This window comes from Triticum aestivum, chromosome 5B (assembly GCF_018294505.1).
Source record: "Triticum aestivum cultivar Chinese Spring chromosome 5B, IWGSC CS RefSeq v2.1, whole genome shotgun sequence".
Classification (NCBI taxonomy): domain Eukaryota; kingdom Viridiplantae; phylum Streptophyta; class Magnoliopsida; order Poales; family Poaceae; genus Triticum; species Triticum aestivum.
Genome location: NC_057807.1, coordinates 500,427,329 through 500,454,575, shown reverse-complemented (window position 1 = coordinate 500,454,575; position 27,247 = coordinate 500,427,329). Strand labels below are relative to the sequence as shown.

General features: G+C 42.2%; 1 protein-coding gene across 1 annotated transcript; it reads left to right on the top strand.

Annotated features, from left to right (window-relative positions):
- The first annotated feature begins 2,337 nt into the window (after nt 1–2,337).
- LOC123114926 (BON1-associated protein 2-like) lies at nt 2,338–3,063 on the top strand. Its single transcript, XM_044536290.1, has one exon. The coding sequence runs from the start codon at nt 2,527–2,529 to the stop codon at nt 3,061–3,063; it is 537 nt and encodes a 178-aa protein (XP_044392225.1). The 5' UTR covers nt 2,338–2,526.
- The last annotated feature ends 24,184 nt before the right edge of the window (nt 3,064–27,247 follow it).

Below are 27,247 nucleotides of genomic sequence, written 5' to 3'. Positions count from 1 at the left end.
CCATTGATGCATCACCCATGACAGAAAACTAGATCTATTCTATCTCCCTACTGGAGAAAAACTGTCGGGGTCCCCGTCCGCTCGAGGACGAAGACCCATGACGTTGCTGCTGTCGAGAGAAGGCTGAAGAGCGCCTCCCGACCCTCTGGAGCGGTTCCAGGAGTGCGCACGAAGCAGTTCGCTGATTGCGTGGAAGACAGGTCGTGGAATCGTGCTAGTCTCCTTCCCAGATAGCATGACGAGGACGCAGTTCGGTGCCTTTGGATCAGACCAACAATTGCGCCTTCCACGCAACTGAGTTGCGCTACTGCTTATTTCAAAAAAGGAAAAAGGAGTTGTACTACTACTACTACTGGCGAAAGTAGTGGCTGAACTCATCCTCCGTGCATTTACGGTGCATCCACGCAAAAAAATATACCAAAGCATTTTGAAAAAAATCTGAAACTTTGTGAAAATGAGTATCAACAAATGTTAGAGGCTTGCCAAGTTTGATGGTCAAATGACCTCCGAGAAGAATTGTACAATTTTTTTTACAAATGTTGGTCAATGGTGCACATACATTTTGAGTATTTTTGTCTTTTTTGTATAGAGCTCCTCGAATGTTATTTGACCACCAAAATTTGCAAGGCTCGGAGTATGTTTTGTATGAGCGAATAAGGATCGTTGACGGTACGTTCGGCTCTTGCAGTCGCCACATGCTATATCCTTTATAATCTTTCCGAACGTGTATTTGCCCTATACACTACATGATATATACCTACTAATAACAATAATAATAATAATAATAATCTATACCCACTAATAAAAGAAATATGTATTCTTAGTCCGCCATGCTATTTTGTAGAAAATCTCCGATGTTTCTGACATTAAACCCGCAGTACATATCAAATGTTTTTTAAAATACTCACATCTTTTAAACCGTAACTCCAAATTTAACATATTATATATGGAATTTGATTAGAAAATTATGCAGAATCTAAATAGTATGTTATATTACCTGTTAACAATTTAAAAAAAATCTAGGCCGCAATGTTATCAACAATGCGTTATCCATTTTTTTCATACCGGTACTGATTCAGATTGGAGATGAACACCTCAGCAAAATTAGGATTGAACATCAGATTGAAGATAAATTTGTTAGAGACACCTAATAAATAAGGACATGCATGACAAAAAATAAAAGGACCCAATAAAGATGGGATGTCTGCTATAAAATAAATAAAAGAGAAAATGCAGAGGAGATCCGATAAAAGATGAGATGTTGCGCTATTCTCCTATATATAAGAAGAAGAAAAAGAGGACATGCATGAAAAAAAGTAAAACGGAGGCATGCATGACAAAATATAAAATAAAAGAAAAGTTTGATAAGAAATAAATAGTGATGAAACAGGAACCATTACCTATGACATGTATGGCAAGAAATAGTGATGGAATAGGAGCGCAAGTACCTGCGTCAACAGGAGACCATAAAAAAGTTCTTTTCCAGACAGAAAAAACCTCTTTTTATGATTAAAAAAAATCCTATTTTTAACAACCTTTTCAACTCTTCATGTATTTAAGAAATAGCTACAAAATTCTCAGATTATAAAACATCTTTCGTAAATTAAGAGCGTGTGGTTTTTTTTCTCCCCCATTGCAATGCACGGGCCTTTATTATATATTTTATATAATAAAGGGAATAGGTATTCTTAGTTCATCATGCTATTTTATAAAAAAAAACCCGATCTTTTTGACATTAAACCCACAGTATATATCAAATGTTTTTTAAAATACTCATATGTTTTAAACTGTAGCTCAAAATTTAAATGTTTTTAAAATACTCATATTATCTAAACTGTAACTCCAAATTTAACATGTTATATATGAAATTTGGTTAGCAAAATATATGTAATATGAATATAATGTTATTTTACCTGTTAATCATTTAAAAAGAATACTATTTAGGGTGCAATATTTATTCAACAGTACATTATCCGTCTTTCTTTCATATTGGTACTGATCCGAATTGTGGATGAATATCTCAGAAAAATTTGAATTGGAGATGAAATTGAAGATCACTTGTCCGTTTCATTGTACGTATTAAATCTACATGCAAGCCATGTTTAAATAGAAGACATGTGAAATCTTGAACTTGTACTTTTGTAGGCAAAGACCATCTTTGTGTGGGCCGTAGTTACAAATACTCAAATTATAGACAATATTTTATAAATTTAAAACGTGTGGTATTCTTTTATCCCGTTGCAACGCACAGGCCTTTTTGCTAGTCTTAGATAAACTAGTCTTAAATAAACGCCTTGAAGCTTGGACGAACATCCCTCCAGCTATCTTTCTTGGGAAACAAATCACATCCACCGTCGGAAAACCTGAAACCAAACCCTAGAACAGCAAACGGATCGGATACAGATTCCTGACTTTGACCCAGTAAACGCGTTCGTCTCCTGCTCCCGATCAATATAACTACGCAGAGCCCCGCCTCCACAATCCACTATAGCGCACGATCGAACTCGTCGCGGCAGCCAACCAGCAATGGCGCTCAAGGGGCGGTCGTCGTTCGCGAAGCAGCCGCGGAAGTCGTGGCGCGCGAAGCTGATGACCCTGGAGGTGACCGTACTATCGGCGGAGAAGGTCGTCACGGGGTGGCTCTGGCGCCGCCCGCTGGATCGCGACGCGTTCGCCGCGGTCAACACAGACTCGTCGTCCGCCCGTACCGGCTTCAACGACGAGGACGGCGACTGCAATGGGTACCCCTACTGGGGCGAGGCCGTGCGCGTGACGGTGCCGAAGCAGTCGAGGACGATCGACGTGGAGATCTACCGCCAGAGGGGCGACGGCCGGCAGGAGTTCGTGGCAGCGGCGCTCGTGCCCGTCGCGGACTTCCGCGCCGGCCCGCCGGGCCACCTGCATTGCCTCAGCTACCGGCTGTTTGACACCGGGCTCATGATGGAGACCCGTAACGGCATCGTCAACATCACCGTCAAGAGGCTCGACGGCGCGCAGGCCAGTGCGACGGCGGGCGAAGGGAAAGGCGCGAAGGCTGCGGAGGATGCCACCAAGTTGCATTAGAGCATCTCCAACAGGCGCCGAACGCGCCGCGCGCAAAAAACTGGTTTGCCGCGCGTCCATTGCCTGGTTTGGCGCGACGCGCAGCGCTGGCTCCAGCAGCTGCGCTAAAATGCAGCGCGCGCCGCTCCAGCAGCGCGCAAAAAATGCAGCGCACACATATTTTTTTTTTGTTTTTAGATAAATCGGAAGCATGGATAAATAAAAACTAGATAGATTGCATAAATAAAAAATGATACAAAGGTATTTTACATCGGTGCAACTAGATAGATAGTTCGAAAGCATAGATAAACTACGGCGCAACTACTCCAAGTCGCTATCATCATCACCATCATCATACTCGTCGGTGTCGTTCGAGGTATCGAGCCATATGTCCAACCAACGATCGTCGTTTTTCGTGAAGAACGACCTCCCACCTGCAGCAACGATATCCGACTGCGCATTCGCCAATGCCTTCCACCGACGCCTCTCCACCCGCGAATTGTGGCGCCTTCGCGTGTCCTCCTCGCGGCGCCTTGCCAAGTAGGATTGCTCGTAGGCGACGTCCTTCGGGTGACGCCGGCGCCACTCCCCCATGACCCGCTCGTCCTCCTGGGCGACGAGGAGGCGGCGCTGCCGCTCAGCGTGCTCCGCACGGTCTTCTGTCGTGTTAAGACGAGGCGGCGGGGCGACGTCCAGCGCCTGCTGGAGCGTGTAGACGTCCTGGAAATTTATCTGCCCGCGCGGCCTGCCTAGGCGCCACGCCGCCGCTCGTACGCCGTCTCGTAGGTGCCGAGGCCGAGCCGGAGTTCGCCGGAGCGTATCTCGGAATAGTACCCGCCGTTGGGTCGCAGACGGACGCCTCGGAAGCCCGACGCTCCTCGGCGGCGCGGCGGCATGGTGACGCGTCGGGGTGGCGGGGCGCTGGAGCGGTGGAGGCGCGCGTGGCAGAGAGGAGGAAGAGGCGCGTGGCAGAGGAAGGCGTGGAGAAGGCGCGTGGCAAGCGCCGCATTTTATAGAGGCGCCGGAAGCGGTGCGCCAAAAATGACACGCGAGCTGTCGCCTTTTCACGCGCGCGCAAGCGGTTCCAGCGCGCGCGAGTTTCCCGCCACCGCTGGAGCGCGGCAAAACGTTCCGCGCGCGCTAAAAGCTGGTTTTACCGCGCGCGCGCGTCTTTTCGCGCGCCTGTTGGAGATGCTGAGTAATTCCTGCTGCGGAAGGTGACGAACGCGACGGGCGCGCCACGGGCCCATATGCAGTGATGGGCAACCCCGTCGAGGTATCTGCTGCTGCACAGGTTAACGGAAAGGGCGTCTACAAGCAGAACTAATTGATGGGGTTTCGATGCTACATTCTCCTTGATCATTACAATGTAAATCATGATGATATTGCGATTCTAATTGTCATGGTGTTAATTATCTTAAATAAAAACAAACAAAAAACTTAAATCAGATTTCAAATCGTGATTTATACAGTGCTTGAAAATTACGATTTTCCTTCTACGTTATTCGGCTAGGTTTATTTTCTGAACAATTTCTTTAAACCAGCTTTGTCAAATAAAGGAAAGGTCAATTTACATACACCTTTGCTCCCTCTAGTCATTTATTCTCTATCTCATCATCATATGGTCTAGATGGCAAATTTTACCAATAGCTCTTTCACAACTATTGACTCTTATTTGGGGTGTGCTTCGGAGGTCCATCCTAGCTTGTTTGGCATTGGGTCGGTGTGGCCATGCACTGATCGACAATACGGTGACTGCGAGTGGCCGTGTCCAGGCATGATACTCCCAAGTGCTTGAGGGAGGATGCACGAGAGGGGGGAGGAAGACGATGGTGTGGCACCGAGCGTGCAATACTAGTGATGCAGATGCTATAGGGACAAAACCAACGTCTACGTACATGAAGAAACTGGTGAGCTATGAAAAAGACAAAATCAGCGTTCAATAGTGCCGAACAGGGTTGAATATGTTTTCTTTCATAGCTCAGATCTCGTAATGTATTTTAACTTGAAATTTTGCGTGGCAAATAAAACATCACCCTCTTAACATCCGTATTTTAATAAAAAAGCCTAACTTTAAAATATGGTTTCCATGAAGTATTCATTGAATAATGGTTTCCGTATGATATTCTCCCCGTAGCTGAAACCATACTGAGAAAAGATTGAAAGTGTAGTTTAGGAATCAGTGTCAATAAATCTGTTTTGTAAGTCAGACGGTATCAATGCTGGGACGCTCGGTTTGTTTGATCGAGTTATTCATCACAAAGAAAAAAGACATGTGAGTTCATAGTTTTTACCATGCCAGACTCCGCAGGGGGGCCGACAGGTCGTGGTTTAGCCAACTGGCTAACTCCACCCATGGACTTAACATATACTCCCTCCGTCCGGAAATACTTGTCATTGAAATGAATGTATCTAGATGTACTTTAGTTCTAGATACATCCATTTTTATCCATTTTGATGACAAGTAATTCCGAACGGAGGGAGTAACACTTTACCCTATTTTTGGAGAAGTTTTCACAAAACCACAATTTTTGGGCTAACTATTAACACACAGCCCAAATGATGCCCAGCAACACACATCACATCAATCAGGTTGAATCAGACGAGGCTATACCTGTGCCTGCGGTGTCCTCCCGAGCCAGCGAGAGCCAAGCCGTTGCCGCCGGCTCGCTCGTCGCCGGTAGCTCGCGGCCCCCGTCGCCCTGGCGCCGTCCCGACACTCCTCCGCCACCTCAGCGCCAACTCATCTTCCCAGCGGCGTCATCCTCCACACCCATCCAGCTCGTCGCGCCTCTTCTCCTTTATTCCTTGGACTGGGGTAGCGGCTGCGCGGCGACTCCGTGTAAGTCGTAGGCCCGTAACTATTTTGGATCGTTCTGTAGTTTTTTTGTGTGTGTCATTTTTGTAACTTTTGGTTCAGTTTTCATTGTTTCATATTCACACATACACAACATGATAGATTGCTGGATTACAGCGAAGAAAATCTGTATTCGCCGTTGAACTCTGAAGACAGAAAGCACAAAGGAAGCAGCCTAAACTCGTTGGGAGGAGCTCTGTACAGGACGGCCGACGGCATTGCTGATGCCACTGGGCGGACGGGACAACGCTGACACAGAGAAAGAGGTGATGGTGGAGGAGACGACGTCGGGTCGGACGAGCCAGCGACTTGTTAACCCAGCTCCAATTTTGGGTTATCTATTACGTTGGGTTGTGTGCATGCGCATGTATATGAGCGCTTGTGTCTGTACTGTATTCAAAAAAAGAAAAAATCGTCATCTGCGATATCCCTGGGATGGAGATTGTGTTCGATCATCGTTGCTCCTTCCTTGACTGGAACATGTTCGCGAGCACATCGTTGGTGTTGTCTGAAACAGGGGAAGTTCAACTCAGAGATATCCACCGCCAATTAATTTTCTTTTAATAAAAAGAGCTTCCTCTCTGGTATCGTTTAACAAAAACAATATTGTCTTACAACAGCTACCAAAAGAAAATAGAAGAAAGGTAAAAGAGCAAAACCAGGGCGAACACAGCTCTTGCATTCTTGGGCATCGACCTGTCAGTGTTGGTTGATCTCGGCTCTGACCGGGTAAAAGGTAACGTTAAGGGGATGAGCCAGGAACCAACGTTCGTGGCTTTTGACACCAACAGAATTGCCCTGATCAGGGGCACCTCTAACCGACAGATGGTTTTGGTCCCCTATTGCCAGCGCATATAAAGGGTGGGGCCTGGATACCTATGAGAGATTGATTCACGTACGTTTTGTCCAGCCTCCTTAATTCCCTTAAACCATACCGATCTATGGGTGCGCTGAAGCAATGGGAAGGCCAAGTCCACCGCCGGCCACCACGAGGGCAGTGCCTGCGGCTTGCTGCTGTCATCTATCGTGGATGTGTTGCTGCCCCTCCAGACTACAACACCACCCACGGCTCCACCCTGCATCAGCCTGCATCAAGCAGGCGAGGGATTTTGCCTCGGCCATCAAAGGTACTTACCAAATCAAACTTCCGATCCATAGAAGGTGTTCTAATTAGAGATCAAGATCCAACTCACGTTAATCCTAAAGACTTAATTCTAACAATGGTATCAGAGCTTATTGATCTCTGTTTAGAACCCGCTACTTGTTGTTCCCTAATAATTAATCAAGGCCCTAATTCGTAGTATTGATTAAAGTCCTAATGATCTTTGTTTAAATTTGAGATACAAGTTTTTTTTCTAATTGCCATTGGGTTGGTGCTAATTAGATTTTCTGTTAGATTAACTAAGTCATGCTTCCGCATCATGTTGACGTTCTGATTAGCATTGTTAGCACTGGTTGAGAAAATTAGGAGGGAATCAGATGTGCAAGAAAAGATGGAACGGCAAATCCCCAAATTTTGTTCCCAGGAACACCGAAACCACAGCTCTAGTAATCCAAATTCGCCAAATCTGAGCCCAAAATGATTGAAATTAATGGAAGAAAGGTGAAGGGCTCACCTCATGGCCGTGACGGTGTCCTCCTCCTCCGGGATCAACACGGCCACCGCTGTGCGAGGATGCCGTCGCCGTGACACCGCCGTCCCTCGAGACGATGCGCGGGAAGGAGCTGCCGTCGACATACTGGTGGGCGCGCGCCTTGCGAGGATCGCACGTCGCCGCCGCTTTGAAGTTTTGTGCGAGCAGCTAGCGGCGAAGTGGTCCTCCCGTCCGCCGCACGGATTGCCATGTGCGCGACGCCGAAGCCACACTCGTTGGAGGAGCGCGCTGGACTTAATCCGTTTCACGCTGCTCCGACGAGGGCAGCTACCGCGCCGCCATGGCCGACGAGGTTGGGCCGCCGCTGCGGTCTCCTCAGCATCGCCGCTGCGTTAAAATCGGGGGAGGCTGATGAAATGGCTAGGGTTCAGCCGCCCTGGAAGTTTTGTTCCCCCTCGAGGGGATCACAGCCGTTGTTTTTGATGCAATGGCTGAGCGCGGTGCGGGGATGATGATGGGCCTTCGGACACTGAATCGGCCGATGTTGGCTGTGGGCTCGAGCCCAAGTTATGTAGGCCCGAGAGAGGGTTTTCTGCCTTTTTTAGCTAAATAATGTGATGGGCCAGTTTTAAACGGGTACCCTGGGTATTTTGTGCCGAATTTTTCCCTGGAGTCCTAATTATGCTTAGGCACTAAAATATGAAAATCATGCTAAAGTTCGTTTTCATTCTTTTTTCGGAGTAGAATGGACCCAGTGCGAAATTTTGCTTGGAAATTTTATGTGCCCAAAATAATGTTAATAATGATAAAGTTTTATTACTGAGAAGCCGTGGGTTGTTATGGGCCGAATAATGTTCTTTATGCATTTTTAGTGCATTTTTAAGTTTCTAATAATGTTTATGCACTAATAAGTTTGAAATTGCCTATAATTATGTTTTAAATGATGCTTATTTTTTTATTTTTTTTTTGAATAAAATAAAACCAACAAAACTATTTGGAAAATTTAATGTGAACTAATGTTGATTCCATTTTATGGTGGTCACCTTTCTAGTATCATTTCAATGATGAAATTAATATGAATCTCATTGAAGTTTCTAAATATTTTATTTGGATATTTCGTTTGAGTGTGAATTTTATGTTGATGCCATTTTTGGCATTTCTTTATAATGTGATCATTACTAATGTACTAAGGCCCGCTTGAGGAAAAATGTTGATGGTTGCGTGGTGCAGTTTTTTTCACGCTGCACTATGCATCTAATAATGTTTGGGTAGTGTATTTATTGAGAAAAGCTAAAGTTTATGTTTGGTGCATTTTATACTATTCAATGCATTATAAATAAGCATGTAATGGCCTAGAATGTTTATGATTGATTCCCCAAGCAAAGTAAATTTGTGTAGAGATTTTTAGTATGATATGTAATATCATGGTCATTATATGACAATAGTTGATCAAAATATTCTAAAGTTGTTATTGTCATTTATTTGACATCTCAGAGTTACCAAATTTTATTATTTGGTGAATCTTGATGTAATTTGATGTCCAAATTTTATTATTTGGAAAATCTTGTGGTATCCGAACTATAATATTGATGTCATTTTCACTATGATTGTCAAGCTTGATGTTTACTCGGTGGCAATGACATTTTGTTTTAGTGTTAATTCCAATGTTTTTTATGTCATTGAGATTTTTAGTGGTAATTTGACACTTATATCAATGTTATTACCATTGTGAACTTTAGTTAATGACAAAAGGCATCATTATGTTACTTTAGGCTAAAGTTGCGGCTCTTAATTTAGCCAAAGTTCTTGATAATCATTATGTGATTTTATTTCTCTCTAATCAAAATGGAACTAATGAGAAGTTTTGATTAGAGATTTAGTGAGGAAATGTTTTAATGGCATATGGTGATATTCTGACCAACGTTGATTATTTTCATGTGTCTTGTATGAATAAATAATGCTCTTCTCCGTTTTATGCCCAACGGTGAAATGGATTAGAATAACAATTAAGCATCTACTTAATTCATCTCATTCGATGGTTAATTCGTGATTGATGTTGTATTACAATGTTCATAAAGTTGCCTTCCTTTTTTCAGCAATGAAATTAATGATGATGCTAAACTTTTGCTTTGGCATAGACAAACCTTATGTAAATAACTTTCCCACATGGAGAGTAGAGATCATTGTCTCATGCAAGGAATCTCTCATGGTTTTTGCAACTAATGTTGAAGGATGTTAATCATGATGTTAATGTAGACATTGGGAGAGATCTCAAGATACATGTGCCATCATGCACATTACTAATGCAAAGGAGGTTAAAGCCAAAACTATTGGATTTATTTCACTAGCTTTTGGACATGACTTAATTCTTCATATTATTGATGATGTTTGTTAATGGTCCTAGTTATTGGAGAACCCTAATTTTGTCACTCGAACACATGACATGATTTGGTATCAACTCCAATTATGTAATGTTAGTCTCGCCCCAGGGTGAGACAATTTATGTTTTGACTGAATGAGTCATTTGTAAAGATTATGTGATATGTTATAATTAAAGATGTAAGAGAAGTGTAAGAGACCTTATCGAAATTATGGTTTCAGACCACATTTCGAGGGGGAGAATGGAAGTCTCATTTAATATGAGACATCACGTTCACTTCTCCTACTTAGATCATGTAAAACTAAGTAAAATGTATGCGTTAATTCTCTAATTAAGATGGAACCAACGGGAAGTCTTGGTTGGAGAATGTATGAAAAGCAAACACTAATGTGAGTTCTCTAATTAAGATGCAACAAGTCTTATTTAGAAGAATGAATGAAAAACACTCCCTTTATTATGTTAATGTATACTTAATCCCTTATGAGAATTATGAAGCACACATGAATGTTAAGTGCAAGCTTGCTAATCTAATGTTGATTATGATGTGACTCATGGTTATATTTCTGACCAACGTCGTTTATAATCATGTATCACACTTCACTCAAGTGGCAAGTTTGCCAGTATGATGTGACTCATGGTTGTTTTTCTGACCAACGTCGTTTTATAATCATGTGTCACAACTCCTGAAGTTCTTTTCCATCTTCAACCCAATAGTGTTGTGGTTTAGAGCTGAGTTGATTGTCATAAGATTTTGGATTTATTTTTCCATCTTCTAAAATGATTATCAGGGAACCTGGAGTGTATGAACATGAATCTTAAGAATAACTCTGTTAGATCTTTGTTCATATGCATCAGGCAAGTTGAGAATCAGTTCCTAATGCAACACTTAGTGTTGAGCCTTAACGATTTCCATATGATTGATAATGTGTGTGAATGATCATCTTAGCGTCTTGTTGCCGTATAGGATGAAAATTGTGAGCTCTAATGATGTAACTCAGTAGAGTTTTCTAAGTAAGTTGTTGTTACGCTCGTATTATTATTACAACATGCTCTTGTGTTGGCTTAGTTAAAGAAAATGCATGTATGACAAAACTGTAAGGTTTCGCTTTTAAGATAAAGTTGACATAAGGCATATTGTTCAAAGAAATACAATTATGAAATAAGATGAGCGTTTGGGACGGCCATACCATAAGTCTAGGGAGAGTAAGCTCGCTACCTTGTGAAGATGGATTTTTTTTTGGGTGAGCCAAGAAATTTCTATCTTCTATTTATGAGTATGAGTCTTGGTGATGCCTCATATTCTGCTTGTATTGAGTTTCATCAAGATATATATTGGTCCAAAAGGAGTATAAGTCTTATTATGATGACATACATCAATAGAGTGTGAAAGAAAAAGGATTATGTACTAATACTCCATCTCACCTGCTATTAAAGTTAAGGGCGATAACATCTTACTGTCCAAGGAACCATTATGAACTGATCAGATAATGTTGGTTCCTTATGCTTCAGCTGTCAGAAGCAATATAAGTATTCAAGTATGAATGTGTCCTATTCGTGATCGGGATAATTGGCAAATATACAATTAAGTTCATAAATGGACCACAGGAAAAGCCGCCAAAAATCTTGCGCATATGCAAGGCAATAAAGTTTACATGCTCACTAATAAGAAGTGTAATAACCTCGATATTCTGGGTTATTCATACATAGGTTCTGCGAGATGTGTGGATATTAGAGTTTCCACGTTATGTTGCATCCTCACTCTCGCATATGGAGTTATATCGTGGAAAAGCTCCATAATGGCACTGATGGCATTAAAAATAATGCACTTAATTATGTGGCATGTTAAGAGGCTACTAGGCAGGTTGTATCTCAAGATATTTTATTCCCGAAATTATGGTGGTAGACAATATTTTTTTTAACCACCTACTGCACTATTAACACGCAGTGACAACAAGTTAAATGGTGTTGCCAGAACCATTGACAATATGTTTAGTGTTGTGAAAAATAGAATCCAGGATCAAGCTATTAAAGTTGAGCTTATGAGTACGTTTGAATGTCTTACAGATCCGTTTATCGAAGGCTTACCACCCAATTGTATGTTTATGTTGCTAGCATGGGTTCCTGAAAAGCCTTTTGATCCTGGAAATAAGGACCTTCTAAATAAACCACTCCCATTAAGTAATATGTTTTCCATTTTGAAGTAGGCTGATGTATTATAAGTATTGAGGTTTGATGGCATTTCATTGGTTGTTGTAACACCTTACTTTGATATATTTTTCCTACGGAGAATGGGCGAATGAAGTTGAGCCTAACGATCAAGGGGGAGAATGTTGGTTGATCTCGGCTCTGACCGGGTAAAAGGTAACGTTAAGGGGATGAGCCAGGAACCAACGTTCGTGGCTTTTGACCCCAACAGAATTGCCCTGATCGGGGGCACCTCTAACCGACAGATGGTTTTGGTCCCCTATTGCCAGCGCATATAAAGGGTGAGGCCTGGATACCTATGAGAGATTGATTCACGTACGTTTTGTCCAGCCTCCTTAATTCCCTTAAACCATACCGATCTATGGGTGCGCTGAAGCAATGGGAAGGCCAAGTCCACCGCCGGCCACCACGAGGGCAGTGCCTGCGGCTTGCTGCTGTCATCTATCGTGGATGTGTTGCTGCCCCTCCAGACTACAACACCACCCACGGCTCCACCCTGCATCAGCCTGCATCAAGCAGGCGAGGGATTTTGCCTCGGCCATCAAAGGTACTTACCAAATCAAACTTCTGATCCATAGAAGGTGTTCTAATTAGAGATCAAGATCCAACTCACGTTAATCCTAAAGACTTAATTCTAACAGTCAGACCCTCAAAGTGCAAGACAGAACGCCCAGCTGATAACAGATACCAAGTTCAGTCGAAGCTACCTTTCAAACAACATTTTCATGCATTATGCATTTATGCATACACAAACAGGAAGGCTTCAGAGAGGCGTTGTAATAGACAGAGTGGAGACATCAGTTTTTCTTCGGGCCACCGTGATCCTATTCGCCCCACTCGCCAACCATGCATCACTTTAAAAACTTCGTTTGCTATCAGTTCATAAGGAAAGTTTTATAATCAAAACTTTATATCAAGCACACAAAAAGTTACAGTAATAATGAAAGAGCAAATTCGAATAAGCGAGTTAACCTTTTGACTTATACCCGCTATCTTTATGATGGAGATAGAAATACTTGATGACATGAATACTCGAGATCCAGTTGCTTGGGAATGGATAGACCTACAGGAAGAACAACTTGCCAAGACTAGTGAAGTGGTTCCGGAGTTACCGAATCCAATTGGTTGGCACATAAAGACTCCAGTTGTAGCAGTGGCGGAGCGTGATCAAAACAAGAGGGGGGAAGGGGGGGAGGGGGGCTCCATGTCAAAACACACGATATGCATGAAAAATTTCAACAAGTCATCAGATAGAAAGGGGTAATTAGATGACCAATTGACCATGTCATTAGCCTTTTTTGTTCACACAATGACACAAATTTTGGTGTTCCAACACAAAAGACCACCCCTAATGAGTAATGACCACCAACGCTAGATCACCAGGAGATGATGGAGATTCAACAATTTCTCACCCCCTTTTCCTTTAATAAATGGCCACATCGTCGCTGTTTTCCTGTTGCTAGCCAAATAAAATTCATAACACATACTCCCTCCGTTCCTAAATACTTGTCTTTCTAGAGATTTCAACAAGTGACTACATACGAAGCAAAATGAGTGAATTTATACTCTAAAATATGTCTATATACATCCGTATGTGCAGTCCATTTGAAATCTCTAGAAAGACAAATATTTAGGAACGGAGGGAGTAGAAATTTCGATCAATTAATCAATGAGGTGGACACTACTGGGGGTGGACGTCAAAATTTCAACCAATTAACTTGGGGCTTGCACAAATCAGAAAAACAGAACATGGTGTACTGAACATACCTAACCAAAACCAGGGGTCCAGGGCGATTGGGCGATGACGTCGGGCTCGGAGTGCCGGCGTGCACTGCAGGCATGGGCGAGCCGCGCGCGAGCGGTGCGGCTCCAGCTGCTGAGAAGCCGGAGGAGCTTCCCAGTGTGAGCGGACTGTGACACTGAACCATGGGTGTGCGGCGTGCATCAACTTCAACCACCGGGGGAGCAGAGATGGAGTTCAGAAGTGGATACAGGTCTCGGGGAAAGAGATTTGCAGGTCAAAACTCAGGACATGCTATCAGGTCGCCGACGGCCGAAGCGGCGGCTGGAGGCAGACGATCTCCATGGACGAGGTGATGTTTTTTTTATTTTTTGAGAAACACACGTAATTTTAAACATACTCATAACAATTACAAATGCAGCGATTTGGACATAAGATCAAAAAAAATACAAAGTAACTCCTGTGATTAAGAATTACAATGAAATTATTTTTTCCCTCCAATACGCACGAGTGTGCGTACTATATATTAAAGAAGAGGATGGGGATTACGAAGCCCCTCCACGTTGGTGTTACAAAGTGTTAGATAACCCCAACTCCACTCAACCTAACGCAAACTAACTACTCGCGTCATGACCCACCTCTATGGCCGCTAGGAACCTATCCATGTCTGCTTTAAGTAAGCCTGCCGTCTTCCACGCCCTACATTCTACCGAAATCTGCTTAATTACAAATGTGCTCGACGGAGTATCACCATCTAATACTATCCGCTCCTATGCTTTCACAGTTCCCACATTACAAGTAGCAGTAGAGCCCTTGTATCCTTGCTCCTAGAGGCACCCTCAGTGGTGCTCATGCACCAGACTCTGAAATTACAATGAATTTTTTTGAAAATGCCTTCTTCGCGTTATCAACCTCTACTCGAAGAAATACTTCAAAGACTTTGGTTCGTTCTTTGTTGATCGCTCTATCTGCTGATGGGCTAGGCTTGACTGACGAAAATACCCACTTCCTCCATTTTTTACAAACGTCTTGGACAGCTGGACATTCAACTATTTTGGACGTTGTCTGAGTTGTCTAGACGTCTTATAAAAGTGAATAGAGGGAGTACCAAAATTTTGCTTCCACTTTTGGAGAGGGGGGCGGGGGGTCATGGGCACGTTTGTCCTCCACTACGCTCCACTAGTGAGTTGTAGCCATAAGTTCCCTGCAGTTCCATAGGCTTTGCACAATAGGTCTCCCTATCATCTTGATCCATCATTGGGTGCTTCTCCGGAGCCGTGGTTATGTTCCCGAGGGTCCTGGTTCATTGATTGAAGTATCGTCTTCTAAATTGAAGAGAGTTATGTATCCAATTTCAAATACTGTGTAGTAATATTGTTGTCAAATCTGGCAGATAAGCTATGGTTTTCAGGACAAAGTTCTCATGTGGAACATTCTTACTCTTCATCTCACGGTTTCTTGATTTTTCTACTTTCTCTGCAAAACAACGTAGTCATTTAGCCATCTAGCAATCATATTTACATAAACACTAGGGTCGTTTATCCTGTTATTGTGAAAAACAACACTATTTCTCAATCTCCAAATTGTCCAGAAAATTGTTGAGACACCAACCATCATTAGATTTTTTTTCAACTTTGCCAAAAAAGAAGATCCATACAACCAGTTAAAAGGATGCACATGTAAAATAGTTATCTATGAAATAGGATGTTATTTTTTTTACTAATAACTCGCCAATCGATCTACTCTTGGTGAACTACGAAGCGTGTAAGGATATTCAGACGTAAAAGAGGAATTGTAGTGCCTTAATATTTTGAACAATCAAGGGGGGGGGGGGGGGAGACCACCTGAATTTGATCTCATTCATAGAAAAAAATTGACTCGGTGTATAAGGCAAACCAGATCAAAAACCTTAATAAGTTGATCCCGTTTTTGAGGAAAGCCGGTCCAAAACCATAAAAGTAACAAGGGTAAAAGAAGATGAGAAAAAAGTGGGTTCCCAGGAGAAGGCATGACCTAGCTAGCAGACAGAAGGAACATCATCACCCACGGGAGACACAAGCTGATGTGGGATGTCGTCGAGTGATCACAATACCAAGACTTTGCAAACATCCAATCACACCGACATGCATTCTAAACCCCATAGCGCAACATCTCCCGCTTCTATCCTCCCTCCTCCTTCTCTCACCTTCCTCCTCCCTCCTCCCACTGCCCTCCTCCCTCCTTCTCCTCCCGCTCACTCCTCCCTCCTCCGGCCGCTCTCCTCCCTCCTCCTCCTCCTCCTCCTCCTCCTCCTCCTCTCTCCTTCCTCCTCCCTCCTCCCATTGCCCTCCTTCCTCCTTATCCTCCTGCTCACTCCTCCTCCCGCTCCTCACTCGTCCCTCCACCACCTCCTCTATGTAGAAATTTTTAGGTATAAAATGTATTGGAATGTTACACGAGAAATATTTAGGTATCAAATTCTGTAATAGAAATTTTTAGTAAAAAAATTGGGAATGATTTTTTTAGTATTTAATAAAAAATTAGTATAGAAAATTTTAGTATAATTTATAAATATAGAAGTGTATTGGACAATTTCATTATTTTTATGTCATTATCGCTTCGTCATCAAAGAATGCTATAGGAGAATATTGATGATCTAGAATTTTCACTCGGTGGAATATGCAAGATCCCTGGAGTGATCATCGTCGGAGTTTCCTTTTCTTCCTCTACAGCCGAGTCAGTGAGCTAAAAGTCCACCACCTTCTTCTCTTCTCCTCGGACATGTGTATGATAATATTTGGACATGTATTGGTTGTCTCTTTGGACATGTGTATGAATTTGTAGGGAACACCTCCGAGTGGCCTATGTTTTGCCGGAATGTTGATTCATTTTTGTTCTGGCCAATTTCAGGCGCTCGATATGTCCTATTTTAGCAAAGGTAATGCCAGAATTTTTCGTAAATTTTATCATGACTTGTGCTATAAAGTAGGAAATATCGAGTGCCCGTGATTTGCCAAAACAGGAATTAAACGACATTCGGGCAAAACACATGCCATGTTTTATGTCATTACTCGATATATGGAATGGGTTGACTGTTAGTCTGTCGGAGCTCCTTGTATGACTTTCATTCTATTCTTGAAGGAAGGATCCCGACTGTTGTCCTGGTGGTCGTTTCCCCTCTTCTTCTCGTGATATACCTTGGTAATGCACGAGAGAAGGGGGAGCAACCATCACCGACGGTCGACATATCTGTGAGGGAGTATCTACCATATATAGTCGAAATATCGGAGAGGAAGAATCCTGACTGTTATCATGGGGGTTGCTTCTCCTTCATTCCCGTGTGCAAGACATTTTGGTGTAATGCACTTTGGAATGAAGGGAGGAGCGACCATCACTAACGATCGCAATATCAGAGGAGGAGTGCCCACAATATACACCATGTAAGATGAGAGTTATCAAGGAAGGCTCGATACACCGAAAGTCACCCAGAGCTGAATAATGATCTGTGTGTTGAGTTTCTGATAATTGCTATCAATTTTTAATCTTTAAATTATGAACACAGGAAATTTCTGATGACGATCGGATCCTCAAGTTCCATTACTGCACCAACGACAGGGGTTTGTGCAACACGAAGCCTCACCTGGATAACGATAGGTGCTTCGCCATCACGCTGAAGGAGACCTTCGAAGTTTTTACGATTCGTAACTACGATAAATATTTTTTCGTAATTATGCATGGCATATGATGTTTTGTTGCTTCAACGTGTAATTTCCAATTTTTTTACAATTTGACTAGTGCATCCCCCGCCATGCAAGACCGTATTGATGTCTACCATGCAACTTTATTCTTGTAGACTTGTGTTGGGCCTCCAAGCGCAGAGTTTTGTAAGACAATGGCAATTTTCCCTCCACTGTATGACCTAAGGTTTATCAATTCGTGGGAGGTGTTGGATGAAGATGATCTCTCTCAAACAACCCTACAACCAAATAATAAAAAGTCTCTCGTGTCCCCAACGCACCAAATACAATGGTAAATTGTATAGGTGCACTAGTTCGGTGAAGAGATGGTGATACAAGTGTAATAGTGATAGTAGATATTGATTTTTGTAATAGGAAGAATAAAAAACAGCAAGGTAGCAAGTAACAAAAATGATCACAAAAGGTATTGCAATTCTTGAAAATGAGGCCTAGGGTCCGTACATTCGCTAGTGCAATCTCTAAACAATGCTAATATAATTGGATCAGGTAACCATCCCTCAAAGTGCGATGAAGAATCACTCCAAAGTTCTTATCTAGCGAAGAACATAAGACAAAATTGTTTGTAGGGTACGAAACCACCTCAAAGTTATCCTTTCCGATCGATCTATCGAGCTATCCCTATAAGTGTCACAAACAGACCAAGAGTTCGTACTAAAATAACACCATATGATACACATCAACCAACTCTAATGTCACCTAGATACTCCAATGTCACCACGAGTATCCGTGAGTTAATTATACGATATGCATTAAACAATTTCAGATTCATAATACTCAATCCAACACAAAGAACTTCAAAGAGTACCCAAGATTTCTACTAGAGAAACAAGGACGAAAACGTGCATCAACCCCTATGCATAGATTACCCCAATGTCACATCAAGAATCCGCGAGTTGAGTGCCAAGACATACATCAAGTGCCCTCGAATCCAACAAAGTATTCAATCTGATAATAATGAAATCTCAAAGGTAAAATTCAATTCATCACAACAAGATAGAGAGGGGAAAACACCATCTGATCCAACTATGTTAACAAAGCTCGCGATACATCAAGATCGTGCCAAATCAAGAACATGAGAGAGAGGGAGATTAAACACATAGCTACTGGTACAAACCCTCAGCCCCGAGGGTGGAGTACTCCCTCCTCATCATGGTGGCCATCAGGATGATGAAGATGGCCTCCGGTGATGATTTCCCCCCCCCCCCGGCAGAGTGCCAGAATAGGGCCCAGATTGGTTTTTCGTGGCTACAGAGGCTTGCAGCGGCGAAACTTCTGATCTAGGGTTATTTCTGGGGGTTTCTGTATTTATAGCATTTTTGGCATCTGTTTCACTTGAAGATGGGCTTCAAGGGGCCCACCACCCACCAGCAGATGGGCAAGGCCCCTAGCGCGCCCTAGTGGGTGGTGGCCATGAAGCTTCTAGTGCCTCTTTTGTTCCAAAAAAACGTCAAAAGTGTCGTTACATTTGGAGAACTTTTATTTCTGCACAAAAAACAACACCACAGTAGTTCTACTAAAAATAGCGTTAGTCCGGGTTAGTTCCATTCAAATCAAACCAAAACAATATAGAATTGTTATAAACATGGCATGAATACTTTATAAACTATAGATACGTTGGAGACGTATCACGTATGTCTTGGAAAAGCTTGGTTTTGAAGATATTGAGAATATGGAGAAGAAGATAGCTCATCTTAGGACGAAGAATGGTTTCACTTTTGGGGTTTAGCTCTATAATGCACTAAATCACTCACATTTTGGTTGTTCAAATTGGAGAGGTCTATGCAAGGCGTACGGATTTCACGAGGATATGCAAATAACATTCAATATTCGTCCTGAAGATGATATTCAAGATAATATCGACATTTAGGGGATGTGGACATGATTCCAATTCTACCTCCATGTGAGTTTGTCAAACAAATTTGTAAGTAATTTATAGTTTTTATTTAAAAATAGTTGGTATTCATCCCTACTAAACTTGTTTATTTATAACTGATAACTTATTTTCCATCCTCCAAGAAGTATACGGAAGGTAATAGAGAATACCTACTACAGTTATGACGCAAAACTAACTTGGGAGGAGAAAAATTACCTTGTCTCATTTATTAATGATGTTAAGACTTTCAAGATTAATTATGAACTTGGCTAGAATTATGGTCAATATATGTCACTAGTCCACATGCTGAACTATTGTAAGATCCATGGAGATAGCATGGTAAGATTTTTTACTATTGTCACTAATCCATCTTTTGCATACATTCTTCTTAAGCTAATCTACATTGCTAACTATGTTACTATTATGTTCTTCAACAAAAGCTCCCGAAGGATTGTGTGCCTCATCTGATTCTTATCCAAGGCGAGCTGGATATTATCAGCTTACAGTCAAGTCTACCAGTGACTTTCTGTAGTTCATACTCGATTTCTCGAAGAGATGAAGACCTGACAATCAAAGGATGGGGGAAAGTAATGAATGCGTGCAGGAAACTAATTTGACGCAATAGGGTGCGCAACCCATGAATTGGAGACAAGTGGATCTCTATTCTCCATAAAGGAGAAGATAGGGTTTTGTTGTTTTATACTATTTTACCTTCGAGAGAGGAGTAGGTCCTAGCTAAAACTTGTCATGTGCTTGAATGATGATGATGAGTTATTATTATATGACTACGGATGATGATAATAAGTTGTTACTATATAACTACGGATGATGAGTTGTTAATTCAAAGTTGTGGAAGAACAAGAATTAGATTAAAGCACTTTAATCTAATATATGTTTTTTGCACAATATCTTCATTGCTACTATATAAAATTGCATAATAGTTTATAAATATAAGGAGACGAAATACACACTAATAGTAGTAGCGAGGGGCAGAGTCTGGCGCTACTGCTAACACCTGTAGCGCGGGTGCAACCCCACACTACTGCTAACACCAGTAGCAGTAGCGTGGGGTTTGTCCTACACTACTGCTAATAGTTAGTTGTAGCGTCGTAGTAGTAGCGCGGGACCCCGCGCTACTGCTAGCCACTAAGCCCGCGCTACTGCTAGGGTTTTTCCAAGTAGTGAATGTAGACAGTAAAACAATCGTCCAAATGTGATAAAGAAACCATCGTTTTATCCTTAGCAGAAATAATTGTTAGGGAACGTAGCATGTTATTCAAAAAAATTACTACGCTCACACAAGATCTATCTAGGAGATGCATAGCAACGAGAGGGGGAGAGCATCTTCATACCCATGAAGATCGCTAAGCGGAAGCGTTTATCAACACGGTTGATGTAGTCGTACACATTCATGATCCGTCCCGATCAACAAGTACCGAACGTACGACACCTCCGTGTTTAGCACACGTTCTGCTCGATGACGTCCTCACCTTCTTGATCCAGCAAGACGAACGAAGTAGTAGATGAGTTCCGTCAACACGACGGCGTGGTGACGCTGCTGGTGAAGAACAATCTCCGCAGGGCTTCGCCTAAGGACTACGGCAACTATGACGGAGGATAAACTAAAGGGGACGGGGTTTCCGGAACATGGCTTGGTGAATCTTGATGTGTCTTTGGTGCTAGCCCTGCCCCTCTATTTATATGTTGACCCCTGGGGTCGAAACTTGGAGCAAAAGCCTCCTCAAAATCGATTTTGCCCGAAAGGCAAGAGTCCCAAACGCCACAATCCTTGGCGTCTTGCACAGACGCCATGGGCCTCGGCGTCTGGCCTAGGGCCAGATGCCAGGGTTTCCCGCGTTTGGCCTCTGACCTCCGCAAAACTTTCTTTTGCACTGACCTATAGCCCCGTGGGCCTGACTCCTTGGCCTAATCATATCATCCAATATATGAGTCTTTACCTCCGGACCTTTCCGGAGCTCCTCGTCATGTCCGTGATCTCATCTGCGACTCCGAACAACATTCGGTCACCAACATACATAACTCATATAATACTATATCGTTAATGCACGTTAAGCGTGTGGACCCTACGGGTTCCAGAACTATTTAGACATGACCGAGACACCTCACCGATCAATAACCAATAGTGGGACCTGGATGCCCATATTGGCTCCTACATATTCTACAAAGATCTTTATCGATCGAACCTAATGACAACATACGTAATTCCCATTGTCTATCGGTATGTTACTTTCCCGAGATTCGATCGTCGATATCTTCATACTTAGTTCAATCTCGTTACCGGCAAGTCTCTTTACTCGTTCCGTATTACATCATCCTGCAACTAACTCATTAGTCACTTTGCTTGCAAGGCTTCTTATGATGTGTATTACCGAGAGGGCCTAGAGATACCTCTCCGATACTCGGAGTGACAAATCCTAATCTCGATCTATGCCAACCCAACAAACACCTTCGGAGATACATGTAGAGCATCTTTATAATCACCCAGTTACGTTGTGACATTTGATAGCACACAAGGCATTCCTCCGGTATCCGGGAGTTGCATAATCTCATAGTCAGAGGAATATGTATTTGACATGAAGAAAGCAATAGCATTAAAACTGAACGATCAATATGCTAAGCTAACGGATGGGTCTTGTCCATCGCATCATTCTCCTAATGATGTGATCTCATTCATCAAATGACAACACATGTCTATGGTTAGGAAACTTAACCATCTTTGATCAACGAGGGAAAGATGAGGATATCCCAGCGAAGGAGTGGAACTGCACAGGTGGCGCACACCGGCCGTACGAGCCAGCGGGGTGAAGTACAATGGCGCGGTGCTACCAGCACCTCCGAGCTGCCGCGCCGCGATGACGGTGGTTGTGGCTTGCACGGTTACCGCGATGATAGTGGGTGTGACCTGCATGGTTGCCGCGTCCATCACACTGGCGTCCGAATGCGTCGTGGCCTCACGCAGCAACACCGCGGATGGGGCTGCCCTTGTGCTACGTTGTTATCTGAAGAATTTTACCTCACTTTTAAGTTGTCTAAAGAAATGCTCATGGTAGACAAAGCATCTGCGTCTTCTGTAGTATGCTCACATTTTACCGAAGATCAGTTATTTAATTAGTGACAACCAATTTGCTACTCATCATGCATATGTTGGTAGTATGGTTGCTACAATTCTAGGTTAATGCTCCATCTATTGGCTTACCCGTACATCACTACGAAGAGGCAGAGGCATGTCCGGGGACAGAATTCCGGAGGGCAGCGAAGACGAAGATGAGTGGTCTGAAGGGTCAGTCACGGCTGCCGGAGGGTGAGCCGCGGTCAATGCAGGGTGACCCGCAGACTACGAAGGCCCCATTGCTATCGACAGGAGGGGTGTTATGGCAAGAGACACGACTAGCGGAGATAGAGTCGCGCTTGGCGGAGGGTGATACGTCTCCAACGTATCTATAATTTTTGATTGTTCCATGCTATTATATTACCCCTTTTGGATGTTTATGGGCTTTATTTTACACATTTATATCATTTTTGGGACTAACCTACTAACCGAAGGCCCAACCCGTATTGCTGCTTTTTTGTCTATTTCAGTATTTCGAAGAAAAGGAATATCAAACAGAATGAAACCTTCGGGAGCGTGATTTTTGGAACGAACGTGATCTGGAGGACTTGGAGTGCAAGTCAAGAAGCAGCCGAAGCTTCCACGAGATAGGAGGGCGCCCCCCTATAGGGCGCGCCCCCTGTCTCGTGGGCCCCTCGGGCGTCCAGCAATGTACTTCTTCCTCCTATATAAGCCTACGTACCCCGAAAACATCCTGGGAGCTGACAAAACACAATTTCCACCACCGTAACCTTCTGTATCCGTGAGATCTCATCTTGGAGCCTTCGCCAGCACTCTGCCGGAGGGGGAATCGACCATGGAGGGTTTCTACATCAACATCCTTGCCCCTCCGATGAGTTGTGAGTAGTTTACCACAGACCTACGGGTCCATAGTTATTAGCTAGATGGCTTCTTCTCTCTTTTTGGATCTCAATACAATGTTCTCCCCCTCTCTTGTGGAGATCTATTCGATGTAATCTCTTTTTGTGGTGTGTTTGTCGAGATCCGATGAATTGTGGGTTTATGATCAAGTTTATCTATGAATAATATTTGAATCTTCTTTGAATTCTTTTATGTATGATTGAGTTATCTTTGTAAGTCTCTTCAAATTATCAGTTTGGTTTGGCCTACTAGATTGATCTTTCTTGCCATGGGAGAAGTGCTTCACTTTGGGTTCAATCTTGCGGTGTCCTTACCAAGTGATAGAAAGGGTTGGAAGGCACGTATTGTATTGTTGCCATCGAGGATAACAAGATGGGGTTTATATCATATTGCTTGAGTTTATCCCTCTATATCATGTCATCTTGCTTAATGCGTTACTCTGTTCTTATGAACTTAATACTCTAAATGCAGGCAGGAATCGGTCGATATGTGGAGTAATAGTAGTAGATGCAGGCAGGAGTCGGTCTACTTGTTGCGGACGTGATGCTTATATACATGATCATGCCTAGATAATCTCATAATTATTCGCTTTTCTATCAATTGCTCGACAGTAATTTGTTCACCCACCGTAATACTTATGCTATCTCGAGAGAAGCCTCTAGTGAAACCTATGGCCCCCGGGTCTATCTCTTATCATATTTGCTCCCAATCTACTTTTATTTGCAGCTTTACTTTTTGCATCTATATTATAAAATACCAAAAATATATTTATCTTATCTTATTATCTTTATTAGATCTCACTTTCACAAGTGGTCGTGAAGGGATTGACAACCCCTTTATTATGTTGGTTGCGAGTTCTTTGTTTGTTTGTGTAGGTGCGTGTGACTTTTGAGGAGCCTCCTACTGGATTGATACCTTGGTTCTCAAAAACTGAGGGAAATACTTACGCTACCATTGTTGCATCACCCTTTCCTCTTCAAGGAAAACCAACGCAAGCTTAAGACGTAGCAAGAAGGATTTCTGGCTCCGTTGCCGGGGAGGTCTTCGCTCAAGTCAAGACATACCAAGTACCCATCACAAACTCATCTCCCTCACATTTACATTATTTGCCATTTGCCTCTCGTTTTCCTCTCCCCCACTTCACCCTTGCCATTTTATTCGCCCTCTCTTTCCCAATCTTCTCCTCTCTTTTGCTTGCCCTTTCATTTGCTCGTTTCGTTGTAATAGATGCTTATTTATTGCTAAACAGAGAACCTAAGATCTATGGATCCTCATCCGCTTGCTAACCTATTTAAGAGATCCAATTATGTTGAACCAATTGCTAGTGAGTTTTGTGCACTAGATTATCTTTATGAAGTTTTGCTTGAAATTTGTGAATCTGAAAATTATGATGAAGAAATTTATGAAGAGATTCACGATACCTCCTTTAATAAAAAGCATGATTGCAATGATTTTCCTATAAATTCTCTTCATGTCAATTGGGCTAATAATATGCAAAACCCTAAGCTTGGGGATGCTAGTTTTGTTATGCCCACTACTTGTTTCAATGATCATGATTGGGGTGATTCTTCTTATAACCTTGAGAATTTATTTAAGCCCCTTGATGAATATGATATTGATAATAGTTTTTGCAATAATATTGAAAGTGGGTTTGGAAGAGTGTCAACTTTAGATCCGACATATTTGGAGTATGTTCAATCCTATGATATTTTTGATAAAAGTGGGTTCGGAAAGGTCATGACTTTAGTTAATGTTAATCCCACTATCTTGGAAGAGTGTCAACTTTGCATGCATGTGGGTCATGTTGAGAATATGTTTTGTGATAGCTATTTTGTTGAATTTTCCTATGATCCTACATGTAATTATTACGAGAGAGGAAAATATGGTCGTAGAAATTTTTATCTTATTAATTTACCTCTCGTCATGTTGAGATTGCTATCGTCTCTTTCTTCTTCCTTGCATATGCTAGTTTTTGCTTGCCTTGCAAATTTGTTTGCTTATAATACGCCTATGCATAGGAAGTATGTTAGACTTAGATGTGTTTTTCATGTGTTTCAAGATGCTCTCTTTGTGCTTCAATCCTTGTATTTCATGTGAGCATCATTAAAATTATCAATGCCTAGCTAAAAGGCTTTAAAGAAAAGCGCTTGTTGGGAGTCAACCCAATATTTTTCCTTGATGTTATTTAATAAATCTTGCATCTACCTTCTATTTAGATGTGTTTTATATTTTAATTAGTGTTTTTTCCAAGTAGAACCTATAGGATAACATATGATGATAGTTGATCTTATTCTGCTGAAAAACAGAAACTTTGCGCGCATGAATTTCGTTTTGTTAAATCACAGGAACGTGCTTTTGCGTTGATTCTTTTTGCTGATGATCAATAAAAAAAATTTCCAGGACTTCCTATTTTGGTAGGAGTTTTAGAGTTCTAGAAGTTTGCTTTAGTTACAGATTGCTACAGACTGTTCTGTTTTTGACAGATTCTGTTTTTCGTGTGGTTTGCTTATTTCAACGCATCTATGACTAGTAAAATAGTTTATAAACCATGGAGAAGTTGGAATACAGTAGGTTTAACACCAAAATAAATAAAGAATTAGTTCATTACAGTACCTTATGTGGTGGTTTTGTTTTCTTTCACTAATGGAGCTTATAAGATTTCCTGTTGAGTTTTGTGTTGTGAAGTTTTCAAGTTTTGGGTAAAGCTTTTATGGACTATGGAATAAGGAGTGGCAAGAGTCTAAGCTTGTGGATGTGCAAGGCACTCCAAGATATTCAAGGATAGCCAAAAGCCTAAGCTTGGGGATGCCCCGGGAAGGCATCCCCTCTTTCGTCTTCGTTCATTGGTAACTTTACTTGGAGCTATATTTTTATTCGCCACATGATATGTGTTTTGCTTGGAGCGTCGCGTATTATATTAGTATTTGCTTTTTAGTTTGCCACAATCATCCTTGCTGTACACACCTTTTGGGAGAAGCCTATTTGATTAGAATTTGCTAGAATACTCTATGTGCTTCACTTATATCTTTTGAGCTTGATAGTTTTTGCTCTACTGCTTCACTTATACCTTTTAGAGCACGGTGGTGACTTATTTTTGTAGAAATTGCTAGTCTCTCATGCTTCACTTATATCTTTTTGAGAGTCTTTTAGAACAGCATGGTATTTGCTTTGGTTACAAAATTGGTCCTAGAATGGTTGGCATCCAAGTTGGGTACAATAAAAACTATCATAGGAAGTGAATTGAATGCTATGATCAATTTGATACTTGATAATTGTTTTGAGATAGGGAGGTAGTGATATTAAAGTCATGCTAGTTGGGTGATTATGAATTCAAAGAATGCTTGTGTTGAAGTTAGCAAGTCCCGTAGCATGCACGTATGGTTAAAGGTGTGTAACAAATTTGAAACATGAAGTGTACCTGGCTTGTGCATCCTTATGAGTGGCGGTCGGGGACGAGCGATGGTCTTTTCCTACCAATCTTTCCCCCTAGGAGCATGCGCGTAGTGCTTGATTTTTGATGACTTCTAAATTTTTGCAATAAGTATATGAGTTCCTTTTGACTAATGTTGAGTCCATGGATTATACACACTTTTACCTTTCCACCATTGCTAGCCTCTTCGGTACCGTGCATTTCCCTTTCTCACCTTGAGAAGTTGGAGCAAACTTCGCCGGTGCATCCAAACCCCATGATACGATACGCTCTATCACACATAAACCTCCTTATATCTTCCTCAAAACAGCCACCATACCTACCTATTATGGCACTTCCATAGCCATTCCGAGATATATTGCCATGCAACTTTCCACCGTTCCGTTCTTCATCATC